This window comes from Dipodomys spectabilis, unplaced genomic scaffold, assembly GCF_019054845.1.
Source record: "Dipodomys spectabilis isolate Male_0828 unplaced genomic scaffold, ASM1905484v1 ptg000692l, whole genome shotgun sequence".
In the NCBI taxonomy this organism is placed as follows: domain Eukaryota; kingdom Metazoa; phylum Chordata; class Mammalia; order Rodentia; family Heteromyidae; genus Dipodomys; species Dipodomys spectabilis.
This window is the reverse complement of record NW_024871369.1, coordinates 481,721-497,020: the sequence shown is the minus strand read 5'-3', so window position 1 is coordinate 497,020 and position 15,300 is coordinate 481,721. Positions and strand designations below refer to the sequence as shown.

Here is a 15,300-nt window from a genome sequence, read left to right as displayed (position 1 = left end):
CGGATGAACAATCAAGAAAGAGGCTAATGACTGCTGATTTACCCAACAAAGGGAATCACAGCCTGGCAGAGCATGGACACACAAGCACCAGCCTCACCATGTCCCTGAGGCCTGAGCATGGCAGCCTGCAGTGATCAGTGGTGACCAACCCCACATGGTGAGCCTCAGTCAGCCTGAGGCAAAGGGGGGAAGCGTTCTTCTACACACCAGGGCTCCCTCCTCGTCCTGCTTGGGGCTGAAAGCCCTGTCTGGTAAGCCCCACTGTTTGTCTCCTCGGTGGCCACAGCGACCCGCAGGGATGAAGCCAGACCACCGAGGGTCCTGCCCGGACCTACTGCTGCTCTCACCCCCAGGCCCTGGACAGCTAGCATGGGCAGTTTGCACAGTCTTCCTCTGGGGCCCCCGGATGAGTGCCTCGCGGCTGGAGGGCAAGACCGCAGCCACCAAGCTGTCCCCTGCCCTGTCCGTGCCCCCCACTCCCGCCCCGTCCGTGCCCGCCCCGTCCGTGCCCCCCACTCCCGCCCCGTCCATGCCCCCCAGTCCCGCCCCGTCCGTGCCCGCCCCGTCCGTGCCCGCCCCGTCCATGCCCCCCACTCCCGCCCCGTCCGTGCCCGCCCCGTCCGTGCCTCCCACTCCCGCCCCGTCCGTGCCCCCCACTCCCGCCCCATCTGTCCCCCTCCCGCCCCGTCCGTGCCCCCCACTCCCGCCCCATCTGTCCCCTTCCCGCCCCGTGTGTCCCCCTCCCGCCCCGTCCGTGCCCCCCACTCCCGCCCCGTCCCCCTCCCGCCCCGTCCGTGCCCCCCACTCCCGCCCCATCTGTCCCCCTCCCGCCCCGTCCGTGCCCCCCACTCCCGCCCCATCTGTCCCCCTCCCGCCCCGTCCGTGCCCCCCACTCCCGCCCCATCTGTCCCCCTCCCGCCCCGTGTGTCCCCCTCCCGCCCCGTCCGTGCCCCCCACTCCCACCCCGTCCGTGCCCCCCACTCCCGCCCCATCTGTCCCCCTCCCGCCCCGTCTGTGCCCCCCACTCCCGCCCCGTCCGTGCCCCCCACTCCCGCCCCATCTGTCCCCCCCTCCCGCCCCGTCCGTCCCCCCCCTCCCGCCCCGTCCCCTCCCGCCCCGTCCCCTCCAGCCCCGTCCGTCCCCCTCCCGCCCGGTCCCCTCCCGCCCCGTCCGTCCCCCCCATCCCGCCCCGTCCCCTCCCGCCCCATCCGTCCCCCTCCCGTCCGTCCCCTCCCACCCCGACCGTCCCCCCCCTCCCGCCCCGTCCCCCTCCCGTCCGTCCCCTCCCGCCCCGTCCGTCCCCTCCCGTCCGTCCCCTCCCGCCCCGTCCGTCCCCCTCCCGTCCCGTCCGTCCCCCTCCCGTCCGTCCCCTCCCGCCCCGTCCGTCCCCCTCCCGTCCATCCCCTCCCGCCCCGTCCGTCCCCTACCCGCCCCGTCCGTCCCCCTCCCGTCCGTCCCCTCCCGCCCCGTCCGTCCCCCTCCCGTCCGTCCCCTCCCGCCCCGTCCGTCCCCTCCCGCCCCGTCCGTCCCCCTCCCGTCCGTCCCCTCCCGCCCCGTCCGTCCCCTCCCGCCCCGTCCGTCCCCCTCCCGTCCGTCCCCTCCCGCCCCGTCCGTCCCCCTCCCGTCCGTCCCCTCCCGCCCCGTCCGTCCCCCTCCCGTCCATCCCCTCCCGCCCCGTCCGTCCCCTACCCGCCCCGTCCGTCCCCCTCCCGTCCGTCCCCTCCCGCCCCGTCCGTCCCCCTCCCGTCCGTCCCCTCCCGCCCCGTCCGTCCCCCTCCCGTCCGTCCCCTCCCGCCCCGTCCGTCCCCCTCCCGCCCCGTCCGTCCCCCTCCCGCCCCGTCCGTCCCCTCCAGCCCCGTCCGTCCCCCTCCCGCCCCGTCCGTCCCCTCCCGCCCCGTCCATCCCCTCCCGCCCCGTCCCCCTCCCGCCCCGTCCCCTCCCGCCCCGTCCGTCCCCTCCCGTCCGTCCCCCTCCCGCCCCGTCCCCTCCCGCCCCGTCCGTCCCCTCCCGCCCCGTCCCCTCCCGCCCCGTCCATCCCCTCCCGCCCCGTCCCCTCCCGCCCCGTCCGTCCCCTCCCGCCCCGTCCGTCCCCTCCCGCCCCGTCCATCCCCCTCCCGCCCCGTCCCCTCCCGCCCCGTCCGTCCCCTCCCGTCCGTCCCCCTCCCGCCCCGTCCCCTCCCGCCCCGTCCGTCCCCTCCCGCCCCGTCCCCTCCCGCCCCGTCCATCCCCTCCCGCCCCGTCCCCTCCCGCCCCGTCCGTCCCCTCCCGCCCCGTCCGTCCCCCTCCCGCCCCGTCCGTCCCCTCCCGCCCCGTCCGTCCCCTCCCGCCCCGTCCGCCCCCTTCCGCCCCGTCCCCTCCCGCCCCGTCCCCTCCCGCCCCGTCCGTCCCCTCCCGTCCGTCCCCCTCCCGCCCCGTCCCCTCCCGCCCCGTCCGTCCCCTCCCGCCCCGTCCGTCCCCTCCCGCCCCGTCCGTCCCCTCCCGCCCCGTCCATCCCCCTCCCGCCCCGTCCCCTCCCGCCCCGTCCCCTCCCGCCCCGTCCCCCTCCCGCCCCGTCCGTCCCCTCCCGCTCCGTCCCCCTCCCGCCCCGTCCCCTCCCGCCCCGTCCGTCCCCTCCCGCCCCGTCCCCTCCCGCCCCGTCCGCCCCCTCCCGCCCCGTCCCCTCCCGCCCCGTCCGTCCCCTCCCGCCCCGTCCCCTCCCGCCCCGTCCGTCCCCTCCCGCCCCGTCCGTCCCCCTCCCGCCCCGTCCGTCCCCTCCCGCCCCGTCCCCCTCCCGCTCCGTCCCCTCCCGCCCCGTCCGTCCCCTCCCGCCCCGTCCGTCCCCTCCCGCTCCGTCCCCTCCCGCCCCGTCCGCCCCCTCCCGCCCCGTCCGTCCCCCTCCCGCTCCGTCCCCTCCCGCTCCGTCCCCTCCCGCCCCGTCCGTCCCCCTCCCGCTCCGTCCCCTCCCGCTCCGTCCCCTCCCGCCCCGTCCGTCCCCCTCCCGCTCCGTCCCCTCCCGCCCCGTCCCCTCCCGCCCCGTCCGTCCCCTCCCGCCCCGTCCCCTCCCGTCCGTCCCCCTCCCGCCCCGTCCGTCCCCTCCCGCCCCGTCCCCTCCCGCCCCGTCCGTCCCCTCCCGCCCCGTCCCCGCGCCGCGCGCAGTCCGGGCCTCACCCCCGGCCCAGCCCCGGAACGTAGCCGAGCGGAGCGGGCATGCCCAAGAATGGCTTCTTCTTCTTGTTCATAGCGACGGCGAGGAGAAGACCGAAGAAAAGACGAAAACGCCGCCGGCCCCGAGCCGCAGAACCGTCCGCGGCGCCGCCCGAAGCGTCGCGGCTCAGCGCTCCGGAAGCAGTCCAGAAAGAAGCCCCGCCCCCCAGGACTCCGAGGCGGAAGTCGCCGATGCACCGCCCCCGCGCGTTTGCCGACGCTCCTGCGAGGCGCGCCTGCGGCGGGCTGGGTGCGACAGCGCCTGCCAGTGGCCGGGAGGACCACAGGCAAGCAGCGGGTCGCCCCGCTCGCCGCCCAGCCAAACCCGAGGCCCCAGCTCCAAGCAGCTCGGTGTCCGGGCCCCGGGCGGCGCGCGGGCCTGCCTCGGAGCGGGCCCCGGCCGGCCCACCTCCCTCCAGCCCGGCCGACCGCGGGCCCTGTACACACGCTGCCCACACGCTCGGCCCGAGCCCCGGGGCCCGGGTTCGGTCCCCGCCACTGCACATCCGGACCGTGGGGGCCGGCACCCGGTAGCGTCCCCGTGCCGCGGACGCCTGCGGTTCCCCGAGCAGCCGCGCAGCGAGAGAGCCGCGGCGGCCGGGCCGCTGTCCTCTCGGTGGGCGCCGGGGCGGGGCTCCCTTTCCAGTCCCGGAGGGCGCTCTTCCACGCGGGCCACGCCTCGCCTCTGGTGTGCGGTGTTCGTTGGTGTGAGCCCGGCGGGCTTCAAAATGTGGCCCTCAGATCTCACCTTCCTGATTGGCTAGAAGTAGTCGTGAGCCAGCAGCAGCGGTCAGCGTGTGTGCGCGCGCGTGTGTGTGCGCCTATGTGTGTGTGCACGTGTGTGTGTGCGTATGTGTGCGCGCGTGTGTGCGCCTGTGTGTGCGCACGCGCGTGTGTGTGCGTATGTGTGCGCGCGCGTGTGTGCGCCTATGTGTGTGTGCGCCTATGTGTGTGTGCGCCTATGTGTGCGTGCACGTGTGTGTGTGCGTATGTGTGCACGCACGAGTGTGTGTGTGCGCCTATGTATGTGCATGTGTGTGTGCGTATGTGTGCACGCGTGTGTGTGTGCGTGTGTGTGTGCACGCATGTGTGTGCGTATGTGTGCGCCTATGTGTGTGCACGCGTGTGTGTGCATATGTGTGCGCGCGCGAGTGTGTGTGTGCGCCTATGTGTGTGCACGTGTGTGTGCATGAGTGCACGCGAGTGTGTGCGCGTATGTGTGTGCGCGTGTGTGTGTGCGTGCGCGCGTGTGTGTGCTGGGACTAGGGCTTGAACTCAGAGCCTGCATTCTCTCTTGGCTTTTTCTCTCCAGGCTGGCACTCTAAACACTTTACCAACTGAAGCCACACCTCTGCTTCTGGCTTTTGAAAAGCTCCTTAGTTGGAGATAAATGTCTCACCAACATTTCACCTTGGCATGTGGAGCCATGGCCCTCTGCTCTCAGCCTCCAAAGTCGCAAGGATTACAGGTGTGGACCACCATTCCTGACTTTCTAGGACATCTTACTGGGGAGGAGACACTTCTCTTCCTCTCCTGCAATCTTGGCACTTCTTCCCTGCTCCCCAACACAAGCCTCTTTCAGTTACTGAGCTCTGATCTCCTCTCTGCCCTGGGAAGTGAGCCAGATTTAGGGGTTTCTCTGGGGAAGAAGGAGTTCTTTTGAGGGAGAGGCCTCCTAGGAGATCAAGAGATTGCCAGGCACTGGTGCCTCAACGTCTGCAATCCTAGCTACTCAGGAGGCTGAGATCTGAAGATCCAGATTCAAAGCCAGCTGGGGTGGAACAGTCCGCGGGACTCGGCTCCAATTAGTCAAAAGAAGCCTGAAGTGGGGCTTGGAAGGTGGCTTAGTGGTAGAGAGCTTGCCTCGCACGCATGAGGCCCTGGGTTCAATTCCTCAGCATCACATACTCAGAAAAAGCTGGAAGTGGTGCTGTGGCTCAAGTGGTAGAGCGCTCGCCTTGAGCTGAAGAGCTGAGGGACAGCGCCCAGGCCCAGAGTTCAGGCAGAGAGAGGGAAAGGGGGGGGAGGGCTGAGGTGTAGTGGTAGCTTAAGCGCCAGAGTGCTAGCCTTGCAGGACAGTGCGTAGGCCCTAGGACCGCCGAAGGGGGCAGGGGGCGTGGTGGCACACACCTGCACGCCTATAATCCTAACTACTCACGACAGTGAGATCTGGAGGATCACAGTTTGAGGCCAACCCAAGCAGAAAAGTTGGACAGGCTCCATTTCCAAAATAAACAGCAGAAAAGCTGAGCTGGAAGCATGGCTCATGTGGTAAAGCTCCAAGCAAGCCAAACAAGGGGCAGACCCAGTCCCTGCTCCTGGCAAAAAAAAAAAAAGAGGACGAGGAGAAGGACGAGGAGGAGGACGAGGAGGAGAAAAGAAGAAGAAGAAGAAAGAGAAGGAGAAGGCGGCGGCGGCTGAGTACCTTCACTAGGCAGGAAGCCGGGTGCAGGCCGCCCGCCCTCAGCGCCCGGCCCCGGCCGCGCTCGGAGCCCAGGTGCGCACAGCGCCTTTTGTCCTGGCGGACGCCCTCCGCACGCGCGGCCGCGCGCCGCCGCCCCGGCGCCCCGGAGCGCGCCCGGCGCACGGGCTCGGCGGCGGCAGGTGCCTCCGCGCAGACTCGCGGGCGGGCGGCGCGGGGCCCGGCCGGCGGGCGGGCGGGCGGGCGCGCGCTGCCCCGGGCCACACTGGCCGCCCTGCGCCCGGCGAGGGCCGCGCGCGCGGGCCCCGCACCCGCGGGCCCCATGTTCACCGAGCTGAGGTCCAAGCTCAGCCCCCCGCGAGGCCGCGCCGGGGCTGTGCGCCCGGGCTTCGGGGAGCGCCGGGATGTGGACGGTGAGCCGGCGGCGGGGCCGGGGCGGGGGGCGGCCGGCCTCGCGGGGCGGGGGCCGGGCGGGGCGGCCTCAGCCCGGGGAGCGGGGCCGCGTCCCAGGCTGCCACCGCGCGGACCGCCCTTCCCTCCGGGCGCGGCCAGCCCTGGCGGGAGGGCTGCGGGGCCGGGCTCGCCGCCGGGCTCGCCACCGGCCGGCCGGCCGGCTTCCGGAACTCGGACCGCGGGCGGGGCCGGAGCCTGCGGCGGGGCCGGAGCCTGCGGGACGCGGGCGGGGCGGGGGCGGGGCCCGGGCGGCGGGCTGGTTTTCCCGGAGCCCAGCAGAGGCCCGGGAAGCTCGGAGGCCAGCGCCGGTGTCCCCCGGTGTCCCCTGGAAGGTGCGGGCTCCACGGTACCCGGGGCTGCCTTGGGGCGGTGGCCGCGCCCTGTATCCGACCTTAAACCTCAAATTCAGGGTGACCAGGGCCGAGTGCCAAGGTGTGGATGGGGGCAGGGAAGGTGGAAGCTGGGAGAAGACGGTGCGCACCTGACAGACTCTGACAGCGCCACGCCCGCCCCAGCCTGGAAGCATGGCTGGTCCTTGGACCTCTGCCAGGAGGTGGCCAGGCGCGGGCGCGGGCGCGGGGACCGTCTCCTGTCTGCCCGTTTAGGGCCGGGACGCACGGAGACTGGAGCCCGAGCCCAGCCCCCAGCGCTGACCTGCAGACAGGCCCCAGGAGTCGGTTACCATCCGCTCCCTTGCAGTGCTGTGGAGAGCCTCTGTGCACCCAGACCTGGACCAGCAAGCCGCAAGGACACAGAATCAGCCCTACCCATAGTTAGGTCATTGGTAATCTCAGAAATTACCACAAAGCCCAAACATGGCCAGTCTCAGGAGTTGTGTGGGAAGAAAGTCTCGAACACATGGTTGCAATCCATACCCGGTGTTGAACAACCCAGGCCTAGGAGACACTCCTTCTTACCGTGTCCTGGGCCCTGTGGAGGAGAAACAGCAGGAAAATCCCGCATGCGTTTGAAAAGTCCCTGTAGCTGGCTTGAGCTCAGGCTTGTTGGTCACTCCTCATTGGTGAGTCTCAAACACCAGGTGGGGTGCTAGAACTGGGAACCGGCCTCGGTGCGAGCAGCAGCAGCCCCAGCCAGACCTCCTCACTTGAGGGCCTTCAGGAAATGCGACCAGCTTTGTCCTTAAGACCCATCCTGTGTGTATACTCTGTTCTGTATGGGATGTGCATGCCTAAGGCAAGAACCAAGGCAGCTAGGGAGGGTATGGAAACAGTACCCTCACCTAACCGTGGGTTTATGGTTCCTGGGAAAGCACCAGGAGAAGCCTGTGGGCTGTATTCAAGCTATCTTTGCTGTGTGGAGTTAGAGGGGAGGAGTCCTCTATAGGACTTTCGGGGCCTGGCTCAAGTGGTTCAGCACCAGCATGAGCAAGAAATCGCAGCAAGTGTGAGGCCCTGAGTTCAAGCCCTTATACTGGCACAGGCACACACACAAACCTCTCACATACTTCCTTCTGCCTTAGGGGTCTGGGGTGTCCTTAGTAGGGAAGTTGCTCCCCTCATTGGTGGAGGGAAGATGGCTTAGGCAAGGAGCTGGTTCTGGGAGGAAGGGTAGCCTCTGGCCCTGGTTCTCTGGGGGGATGGGGGAGCTTCTGGCCCTGGTTCTTAGGAGGGAATGAGCCTCTGGCCCTGGTTCTTAGGGGGTGATGAGTCTCTGGCCCTGGTTCTTAGGGAGTGATGAGTCTCTGGCCCTGGTTCTTGAGGGGGGCCTCTAGCCTGGTTCTTGGAGGGGGGAGCCTCTGGCCCTGGTTCTTGGGGGGATGAAGGGGTGGGGATATGAGCCTCTGGCCCTGGTTCTGGGGGGGGGCCTCTGGCTCTTGGTGGGGGGGGTGGGATGAGCCTCTGGCTCTGGCTCTCGGTGGGGGAATGATGAGCCTCTGGCCCTGGTTCTGAGGGGGGGGCCTCTGGCTCTTGGTAGGGGGGGTTGGGATGAGCCTCTGGCCCTGGCTCTCAGTGGGGGAATGATGAGCCTCTGGCCCTGGTTCTGGGGGGGGGGGGCCTCTGGCTGTTGGTAGGGGGGGGTGGGATGAGCCTCTGGCCCTGGTTCTTGGTGGGGGAATGATGAGCCTCTGGCCCTGGTTCTTGGTGGGGGAATGATGAGCCTCTGGCCCTGGTTCTTGGTGGGGGAATGATGAGCCTCTGGCCCTGGTTCTTGGTGGGGGAATGATGAGCCTCTGGCCCTGGTTCTTGGTGGGGGAATGATGAGCCTCTGGCCCTGGTTCTGGGGGGGGGGGGAGGGGGGAAGATGAGCCTCTGGCCCTGGTTCTCAGTGGGGGAATGATGAGCCTCTGGCCCTGGTTCTGATGGGGGGGGGGGCCTCTGGCCCTGGCTCTCGGTGGGGGGGTGATGAGCCTTTGGCCCTGGTTCTCGGTGTGGGGGGGTGATGAGCCTCTGGGCCTGGTTCTTGGAGGGGTAGGATGAGCCTCTGGCCCTGGCTCTCGGTGTGGGGGGGTGATGAGCCTTTGGCCCTGGTTCTCGGTGTGGGGGGGTGATGAGCCTCTGGGCCTGGTTCTTGGAGGGGTAGGATGAGCCTCTGGGCCTGGCTCTCGGTGTGGGGGGGTGATGAGCCTCTGGGCCTGGCTCTCGGTGGGGGGGTGATGAGCCTTTGGCCCTGGTTCTCGGTGGGGGGGGGGTGATGAGCCTCTGGGCCTGGTTCTTGAGGGGGTAGGATGAGCCTCTGGCCCTGGCTCTGGGGGGGGGGAGGGGGGAGATTAATCTCTGGCCCCGGCCATAACCACTCTGACTGGGCAACCTGCACACAGCCACTGCCCACTTGAGTTTCTGCCGGACCCTCTTGGAGCACACTGTGTCAGCGGAGAGCATCCCTTGCCACCTGCCTCGGACACCGGGCACAAGCCTCACATGGCACGACTCCCGGAGCCAGAGGGCTTCCAGCAGCAGACCAGTCAAGCTTCTTCCGCAGCCTGGCACAGAGGCCTCCCAGGTGCCTGCCTGCCCACCCAGCCCGAGCCCCTCCTTTCTGCTGTCGCCCCCACGCCACATGCCGTCCGTCCTTCCTTGCAGGGCCGTCTGTATTCTGAGCACTACGGCCTGTACCACACAAGTCCCTCACTGGGTGGCTTGACCCGGCCTGTGGTCTTGTGGAGCCAGCAGGACGTCTGCAAGTGGCTCAAGAAGCACTGTCCCCACAACTACCTTGTCTATGTCGAGGCCTTCTCCCAGCACGCCATCACTGGTATGCTGGGGCCATGGGCAGCGTCTGCAGAGAGCACCTCCTCCCTCAGGCTCCCACGCTCTCTGAGCCACATTCCCTGCTGGGTCTTTACTGTGTGTGTCTGTGTCCCTTCCAATCACACTGTTCTGTCTTCATCAGGTACTTCTTTACCTAGCCTCCCCTTTCTTTCTTGTCCCTGCATTGGCTTGCTTTTTTTTTTTTTTTTTCAATTTTTTTTGGGGGGGTCGGTTGTGGGGCTTGAACTCTGGACCTGGGTGCTGTCTCTCAGCTCTTCAGCTCAAGACAAGCGCTCTACCACATAAGCCACAGCGCCACTTCTGGTTTTCTGGTGATTAATTGAAGATAAGAGTCTCACAGACTTTCCTGCCCAGGCTGGCTTTGAACTGCCTCCTGGGGCAGCTAGGATGACAGGTCTGAGCCACTGGTGCCCGGCTTATTTTTTCAATTTATTCTGAGGCACTGTCTGCCTTGGTGTACCTGTTGGCCTTGCTGGGGCCCTCCTTCCTCTCCCCTCTTTCCCCAGGCCGAGCACTGCTCCGGCTGAATGCAGAGAAGCTGCAGCGGATGGGACTGGCGCAGGAGGCACAGAGACAGGAGGTGCTGCAGCAGGTGCTCCGCCTGCAGGTGCGGGAGGAGGGGCGGAGCCTACAGCTGCTCAGCCAAGGTCAGTGGGAGGATCGGAGCGCCGGACTGAGGGCGACTGAGCCCAAAGTGCAGGGCGAGTGGTGTCATGGGAAAAGGGCCACTGGAGGCCCTGGCAAGGAGTGAGAGGTGGTAGACCGGTTTTCTCACACCTGTCCCTCCCACAGCTTCCTTCGGAAACATGCTGTAGCTGTTGCCCGGGCCTGGACCCCAGACCCCAACACTGTGACCGGAGCCCACAGCCAAGGATGAGGCAGAGCTGGCCCCACTTGGACGCTGGCAGGATGCCCGAATGGCTAAACCCCTCCCAATGAACAGGCAGGACCAGAACCACAACCTTCAGATGCCTCTGGTTGGCAATCCAGGCTGTGCCCTGGGGGAGGGGAGGGGCTACTTGTGTGGAGCCCCTCCTCCTGGGACCCAAGCCCAGGCCCACTCCCTGGTGCTGCTTGCAGCAGGCAGGGCAGCTTCCTGGAGCCAGAACGGGGTTTGGATGGCCCCGGACTCCCAGGGAGTCTGTTTATTTACATTCCCTTTACCTTGTGACCATCTGCCATTACCTGGCTCACCCATCATTCTCTTGACTCCTCCAGTCTGTGCCCTCCCGGGTGCCACCAGTCAGCTGACAGTGGGACAATCTGCTTTGGCTCCCTTCGGCTTGTGTTTCTGGCCCCTACCCTCCCCCTCCCAGCAGGCCCAAACCATGGTTCAGAGTAACGACCTTGAGTAGGCACCAACCCAGCCAGACACCGCGGCAAGGCCTTCAGTCATTATGAAATCTTTGCCACCTACTCCTGAAATCAGAGGCAGAGAGAGGCCCAGGGTGCCCATGTCCCAAAGACAAAATGTGGTACTGAAAGGTCTCCAGCCCTGTTCAGCTCACCGAGATCAGCAGCACTTCTGGCCTTACCTTCTGGAGAGTCTCGCTTTTAGGCATCATCCCAAATCCCTGGCTCTTGGAGACCACCTTCAAGAAGCAGTCCTGATGTGGGTCTCCTCTTGTTGTTTTCTCCAGAAAATGTGCATTTACAGGAGAGACTCTCGTGAGGATCTCCCCTCACATCTGCCACCAGGCACCTGAGCAGCCCCTTCCTGGGTGTTTGGGGGCTGGTGCTGCCTGGCAGAGGAATAATAAGTGTGGTCTTTGCAGCCACCTTCTCATTCTTCTGCCCTTCCCCTTCCCCCCAGGGAATTTGAAAATCTCAGGGACAGGTGAGGCTAAGCCTCCAGTCTGTGTGCCAAGAGCTGCCCTTGGGACTTGAAGTAGACCATTGCAGGTACCAAGTAGAATTTGGACCACTGGCCTGATGCCTTTCATGCTGTATGTACCCCACCCACCAGGGGCCCCTGGCATACCTGGCTGCTCCCAGTATCCCTGTCCACCTCCAGTCAGAGGGCCCATCTCTGCCCCTCTCCCTCCTCTAACTCGTCTATCCAGTGTTCCTGTCTTGTCTTCCTTGTTTTTCCCTCACTTTTTTATACTCTGACAAAAAAAAAAAATCAGAAATAAACCTGGTTGACAAGTAAGTGCCCAAAGTGCTGGGTCTGGGAGGAAGGAGTATCTAGCATAGCACCTGCAGTGGGAGATCACTAGGAAGCAGGGTTCAAGTATCTAGCATATGGGCTGGGAAGATGGCTCAGTGATAGAGTGCTTGCCTCATGTGCATGAGGCCCTGGGTTAAATTCCTCAGCACCACATAAGCAGAAAAAACCAGAAGAGCACTAGCCTTGAGCTGAAGAGCTGAGGGACAGTGCCCAGGCCCAGAGTTCAGGCCCCACAAATGTCAACAAATAACAACAACAACAAAAAACCTCAAGTATCTAGCATAGGACCTGCAGTGGAGATCACTAGGAGGCAGTGGTGTGAAGTCCTGGAAGTGCTTCCTGTTAACTCTGGGGCCCCAGTGAGAGGACAAGAAGCCTGAGGCAAGGGCTTGTGAATGGTACCCAGGGATTAGCACACAACCCCCCCCACTAGAAGCTACCGACAGACAACCCAGACACGTGTTCGTGGGGCTGCTGTAATAAAGAACTGTGAATAGTAGCTTCTACAACAGAGACTGATAGTGTAGCTCATTGGTAAAGCATGCACAAGGTTCTGATCCTGTGAACACAAAAAAGAAAAACAATAGGAGGGAGGAGGAGAAAAAGAAAAAATATATAGTTCTATAGATAAGAAATCAGCAAGGCTCTACTCCCTCCGCGTCCTTGCTTTTCCCAGCTCCTCCTGACTGGGACTGGCTCAAGGACACATTGTGTCTCGTCGCTCTTCTGCCTCAAATCTCCCTGTTTGTCCTCACAGGGAAAGTTAAGAGTTAGGGCCTACTTGCGTAATCCAAGTTGACCTATCATTCAATCAAATTGGCAAAGACTTTTTTTCCCCCCAAATAAAAGCCCAGTCACAAGTTCAGGAAGTCGATATGGTCATCTGTTAGAGCTCACTATTCATTCTCACACAGAGGTTGCCCTGACAGAGCACACAGATCAGAGCACCCACCTGCCACACATACACACAGCCACCAGACATACAAATAGGAACACAGAGGTATAAACCATAGACACATACACAGAAAAACAAAATGGTATAACATTCAGACATACAACAATATGCCTCAACAAAGATAAACACACCTGTGTGTTTAGGGAGACACACACACGAAATGATTCCCATGGATGTAGAATAACAACCTCACATACACAGATGTCATTACAGACAAATACTACTGCACAGCACATGCATGATGTACACAACTCTGCCGTATCACACCATACTGTGACATCTGGATACACAGAAAGCAATTGGTCCTTCACCTGGTGAGACAGATATTTAATATTTACATGAGGTGTCATACCCTAGATGAACCTATGCTAAGATATAGATATGTACCCTAAGGTCTAATCACCTGGATACTAAGATACAGGTGAGTATCAATCTTACATGGTACAGGACGTGCAGATACGAGCACCTATCACATCACACTGTGATCGAGCACGGGATGCCACCCGACACACAGTCAGACGCACGCTTATGGACGCTCACATATCCCACTGTATCCAGATTTACACAGGGAAAGCTTGTAACTTTGGTGTACCTGGGGTGACACACTGACCCCTCCCAACATCCCACACTGACAAAAAAGGTGAGGGTATTTATTATGAGAACAATGCTCTCTTCCTCTTGGGTTCACTGGGGGAGACTGTGCACACTGGCCTCTCCTTTGGCTTACAGTTCCAAGGAAAGGACCAATGGATTGAATTCTACACAGGGCCCAATCCTGCCTCTGTGTAGAGCACTCTGTGTAGGCCTCAGGCCAAGTAGATTTTGAAAGGTCTTGAAACCAGCCACCTGTGGCTCACAGCAATAATCCTAGTTACTCAGGAGGCTGAGTTCTGAGGATCACAGTGCAAAGCCAGCCTGGGCAGCAAAATCCGTGAGACTCTTAATGGCCAATTAACAACCAGAAAAATCAGAAGTAGCACTGTGGTTCAAGTGGTAGAACACTTGCCTTGAGCTGAAGTGCTCAGGGAGCGTGCCCAAGCCCAACGTTCAAGCCCCAATGCAGACCCAAAAAACCCCCATCAAAACCAAAAACATACCTTTAAAGTCAGTTCTAGACCAGGCACTGGTGACTCACACCTATAATCCTACCTCCTCAGGAGGCTGAGATCTGAGGATCAGGGTTCAAAGCTAGCCTGGGCAGGAAGTCCTTGAAACTCTTCTCTACACATAACAGAAAACCAGAAGTGGAGCTGTGGCTCAAAGTGGAACAGTGCCTAGTCCTGAGGCCGACAAAAAGAATAAAAGTCATCAATACACATGATTAGACAAGGTTACAACGGTATTGTGGGCACAAACTGGAAACCCAGCTTTCTGAGCTCCTACCAGGGAGAGGTGTGCGGTGACCAGCAAGAATGAACGGGGCTCTGGACGCAGGCTGGGGTCGGCCGACCTGCGGGGTTCATCAGGCCCGACCGGTCTTCTGCCTTCCTGCCGTCAGCCTGCGCTTGCCTCCAGCTCACCTGAGTCAGCACAGTGCTGGTCTCCACGTGGGGTCTTGTTAACATTGGGCCTGGCTCCGGGAACCAGGTTCTGGGCTCAAAGCCGGCACCAGGCCTGGCCGCGGGTCCAGGGCTACTGCCCGCTGCGCTGGGAGAGGCTGGGGTTGAGTGGTGGCTGGGGGCCGCCCCGGCCACGTTCACAGGAGGCCACAGCCCACGGGCGGCCAGGGCACACGGAGGCCAGGGCCCACGGGCGGCCAGGGCACACGGAGGCCACGGCCCACGGGCGGCCAGGGCACACGGAGGCCAGGGCCCACGGGCGGCCAGGGTGACACGGGCGGCCAGGGCACACGGAGGCCAGGGCGCACGGGCGGCCAGGGCGCACGGGCGGCCAGGGCGCACGGGCGGCCAGGGCGCACGGGCGGGCAGGGCGCACGGGAGGCCAGGGCGCACGGGAGGCCACGGCGCAGGGCGGGCAGGGCGCACGGGAGGCCAGGGCACACGGGCGGGCAGGGCACACGGGCGGGCAGGGCACACGGGAGGCCAGGGCGTACGGGAGGCCAGGGCGCACGGGCGGCCAGGGCACACGGGCGGGCAGGGCGCACGGGAGGCCAGGGCGCACGGGAGGCCAGGGCACACGGGCGGGCAGGGCACACGGGCGGGCAGGGCACATGGGTAGCCACAGCACACGGGCGGCCACGGTGCTAGCTGCGGGGAGGACAGGTCCTGAGCTCGGGCCCAGGACTGGAGGTTGTGCGGCTTGAGTGGAGGCCAGGGCCTGAGTGCCTCCGTTTGCTCCTCTTCATAGAGGCTTCCCCGCACTACGGGCGGGAGCACCGCCTGGGGCGGAGGCCGGGGTCTGGGGAGGCCGGGGCCGGGCGGAGGCCGGGGTCTGGGGAGGCCGGGGCGGGGCGGAGGCCGGGTCTGGGGAGGCCGGGGCAGGGGAGGCCAGGGCCGGGCGGAGGCCGGGGTCTGGGGAGGCCGGGGCCGGGCGGAGGCCGGGGTCTGGGGAGGCCGGGGCGGGGCGGAGGCCGGGTCTGGGGAGGCCGGGGCAGGGGAGGCCAGGGCCGGGCGGAGGCCGGGGTCTGGGGAGGCCGGGGCCGGGCGGAGGCCGGGGTCTGGGGAGGCCGGGGCGGGGCGGAGGCCGGGGTCTGGGGAGGCCGGGGCGGGGCGGAGGCCGGGGTCTGGGGAGGCCGGGGCGGGGCGGAGGCCGGGTCTCTCGGAGGCCGCACGCGGCCCCCTCCCCGCCGCACGGCGGCCGCAGGAATACCGCGAGAGTTCGCCCCCCCCACCGCAGTAAAACTGTCAAAGCGGGGAGGGGCGGGAGCGCGCATGTGCGCAGCGCGGCGCGCAGCCGACGCCGCCCGGACCCCGCGCCCCGGCCCGGC

At 65.1% G+C, this 15,300-nt stretch overlaps 2 protein-coding genes across 4 annotated transcripts in view; one reads left to right on the top strand and one right to left on the bottom strand.

Moving 5' to 3' along the window:
• Prpf6 (pre-mRNA processing factor 6) overlaps positions 1–3,310 on the bottom strand; it is a 48,099-nt gene extending 44,789 nt beyond the window's left edge. Inside the window, exon 1 of the mRNA XM_042672241.1 lies at positions 3,148–3,310. Coding sequence (XP_042528175.1) covers positions 3,148–3,218 — 71 coding nt within the window. The 5' untranslated portion in view covers positions 3,219–3,310. The remainder of the gene's footprint in view (positions 1–3,147) is intronic.
• A 2,561-nt stretch (positions 3,311–5,871) lies between these two features.
• On the top strand, positions 5,872–10,707 carry Samd10 (sterile alpha motif domain containing 10). Of its 3 annotated transcripts, none has more exons than XM_042672273.1 (5): positions 5,872–6,018; positions 8,838–9,019; positions 9,100–9,271; positions 9,795–9,895; positions 10,081–10,707. In XM_042672273.1, the coding sequence occupies exons 1-5, from the start codon at positions 5,928–5,930 to the stop codon at positions 10,225–10,227; spliced, it is 693 nt and encodes a 230-aa protein (XP_042528207.1). In that variant the 5' UTR covers positions 5,872–5,927; the 3' UTR covers positions 10,228–10,707. The 3 variants fall into 3 exon arrangements, with proteins under 3 accessions (XP_042528207.1, XP_042528209.1, XP_042528208.1); XM_042672275.1 differs by having other exon boundaries at positions 9,795–9,935; positions 10,081–10,176; XM_042672274.1 differs by having other exon boundaries at positions 9,795–9,989; positions 10,081–10,176.
• Positions 10,708–15,300: the final 4,593 nt, after the last annotated feature.

Bases quoted from the DNA above. Each gene is read 5' to 3' on its own strand.
- Samd10 (XM_042672273.1), top strand. From the start codon at position 5,928: ATGTTCACCGAGCTGAGGTCCAAGCTCAGCCCCCCGCGAGGCCGCGCC. The intron at 9,272-9,794 runs GTATGCTGGGGC...CTCTTTCCCCAG, and splicing joins CTCCCAGCACGCCATCACTG to GCCGAGCACTGCTCCGGCTG. The intron at 9,896-10,080 runs GTGCGGGAGGAG...TCCCTCCCACAG, and splicing joins AGCAGGTGCTCCGCCTGCAG to CTTCCTTCGGAAACATGCTG.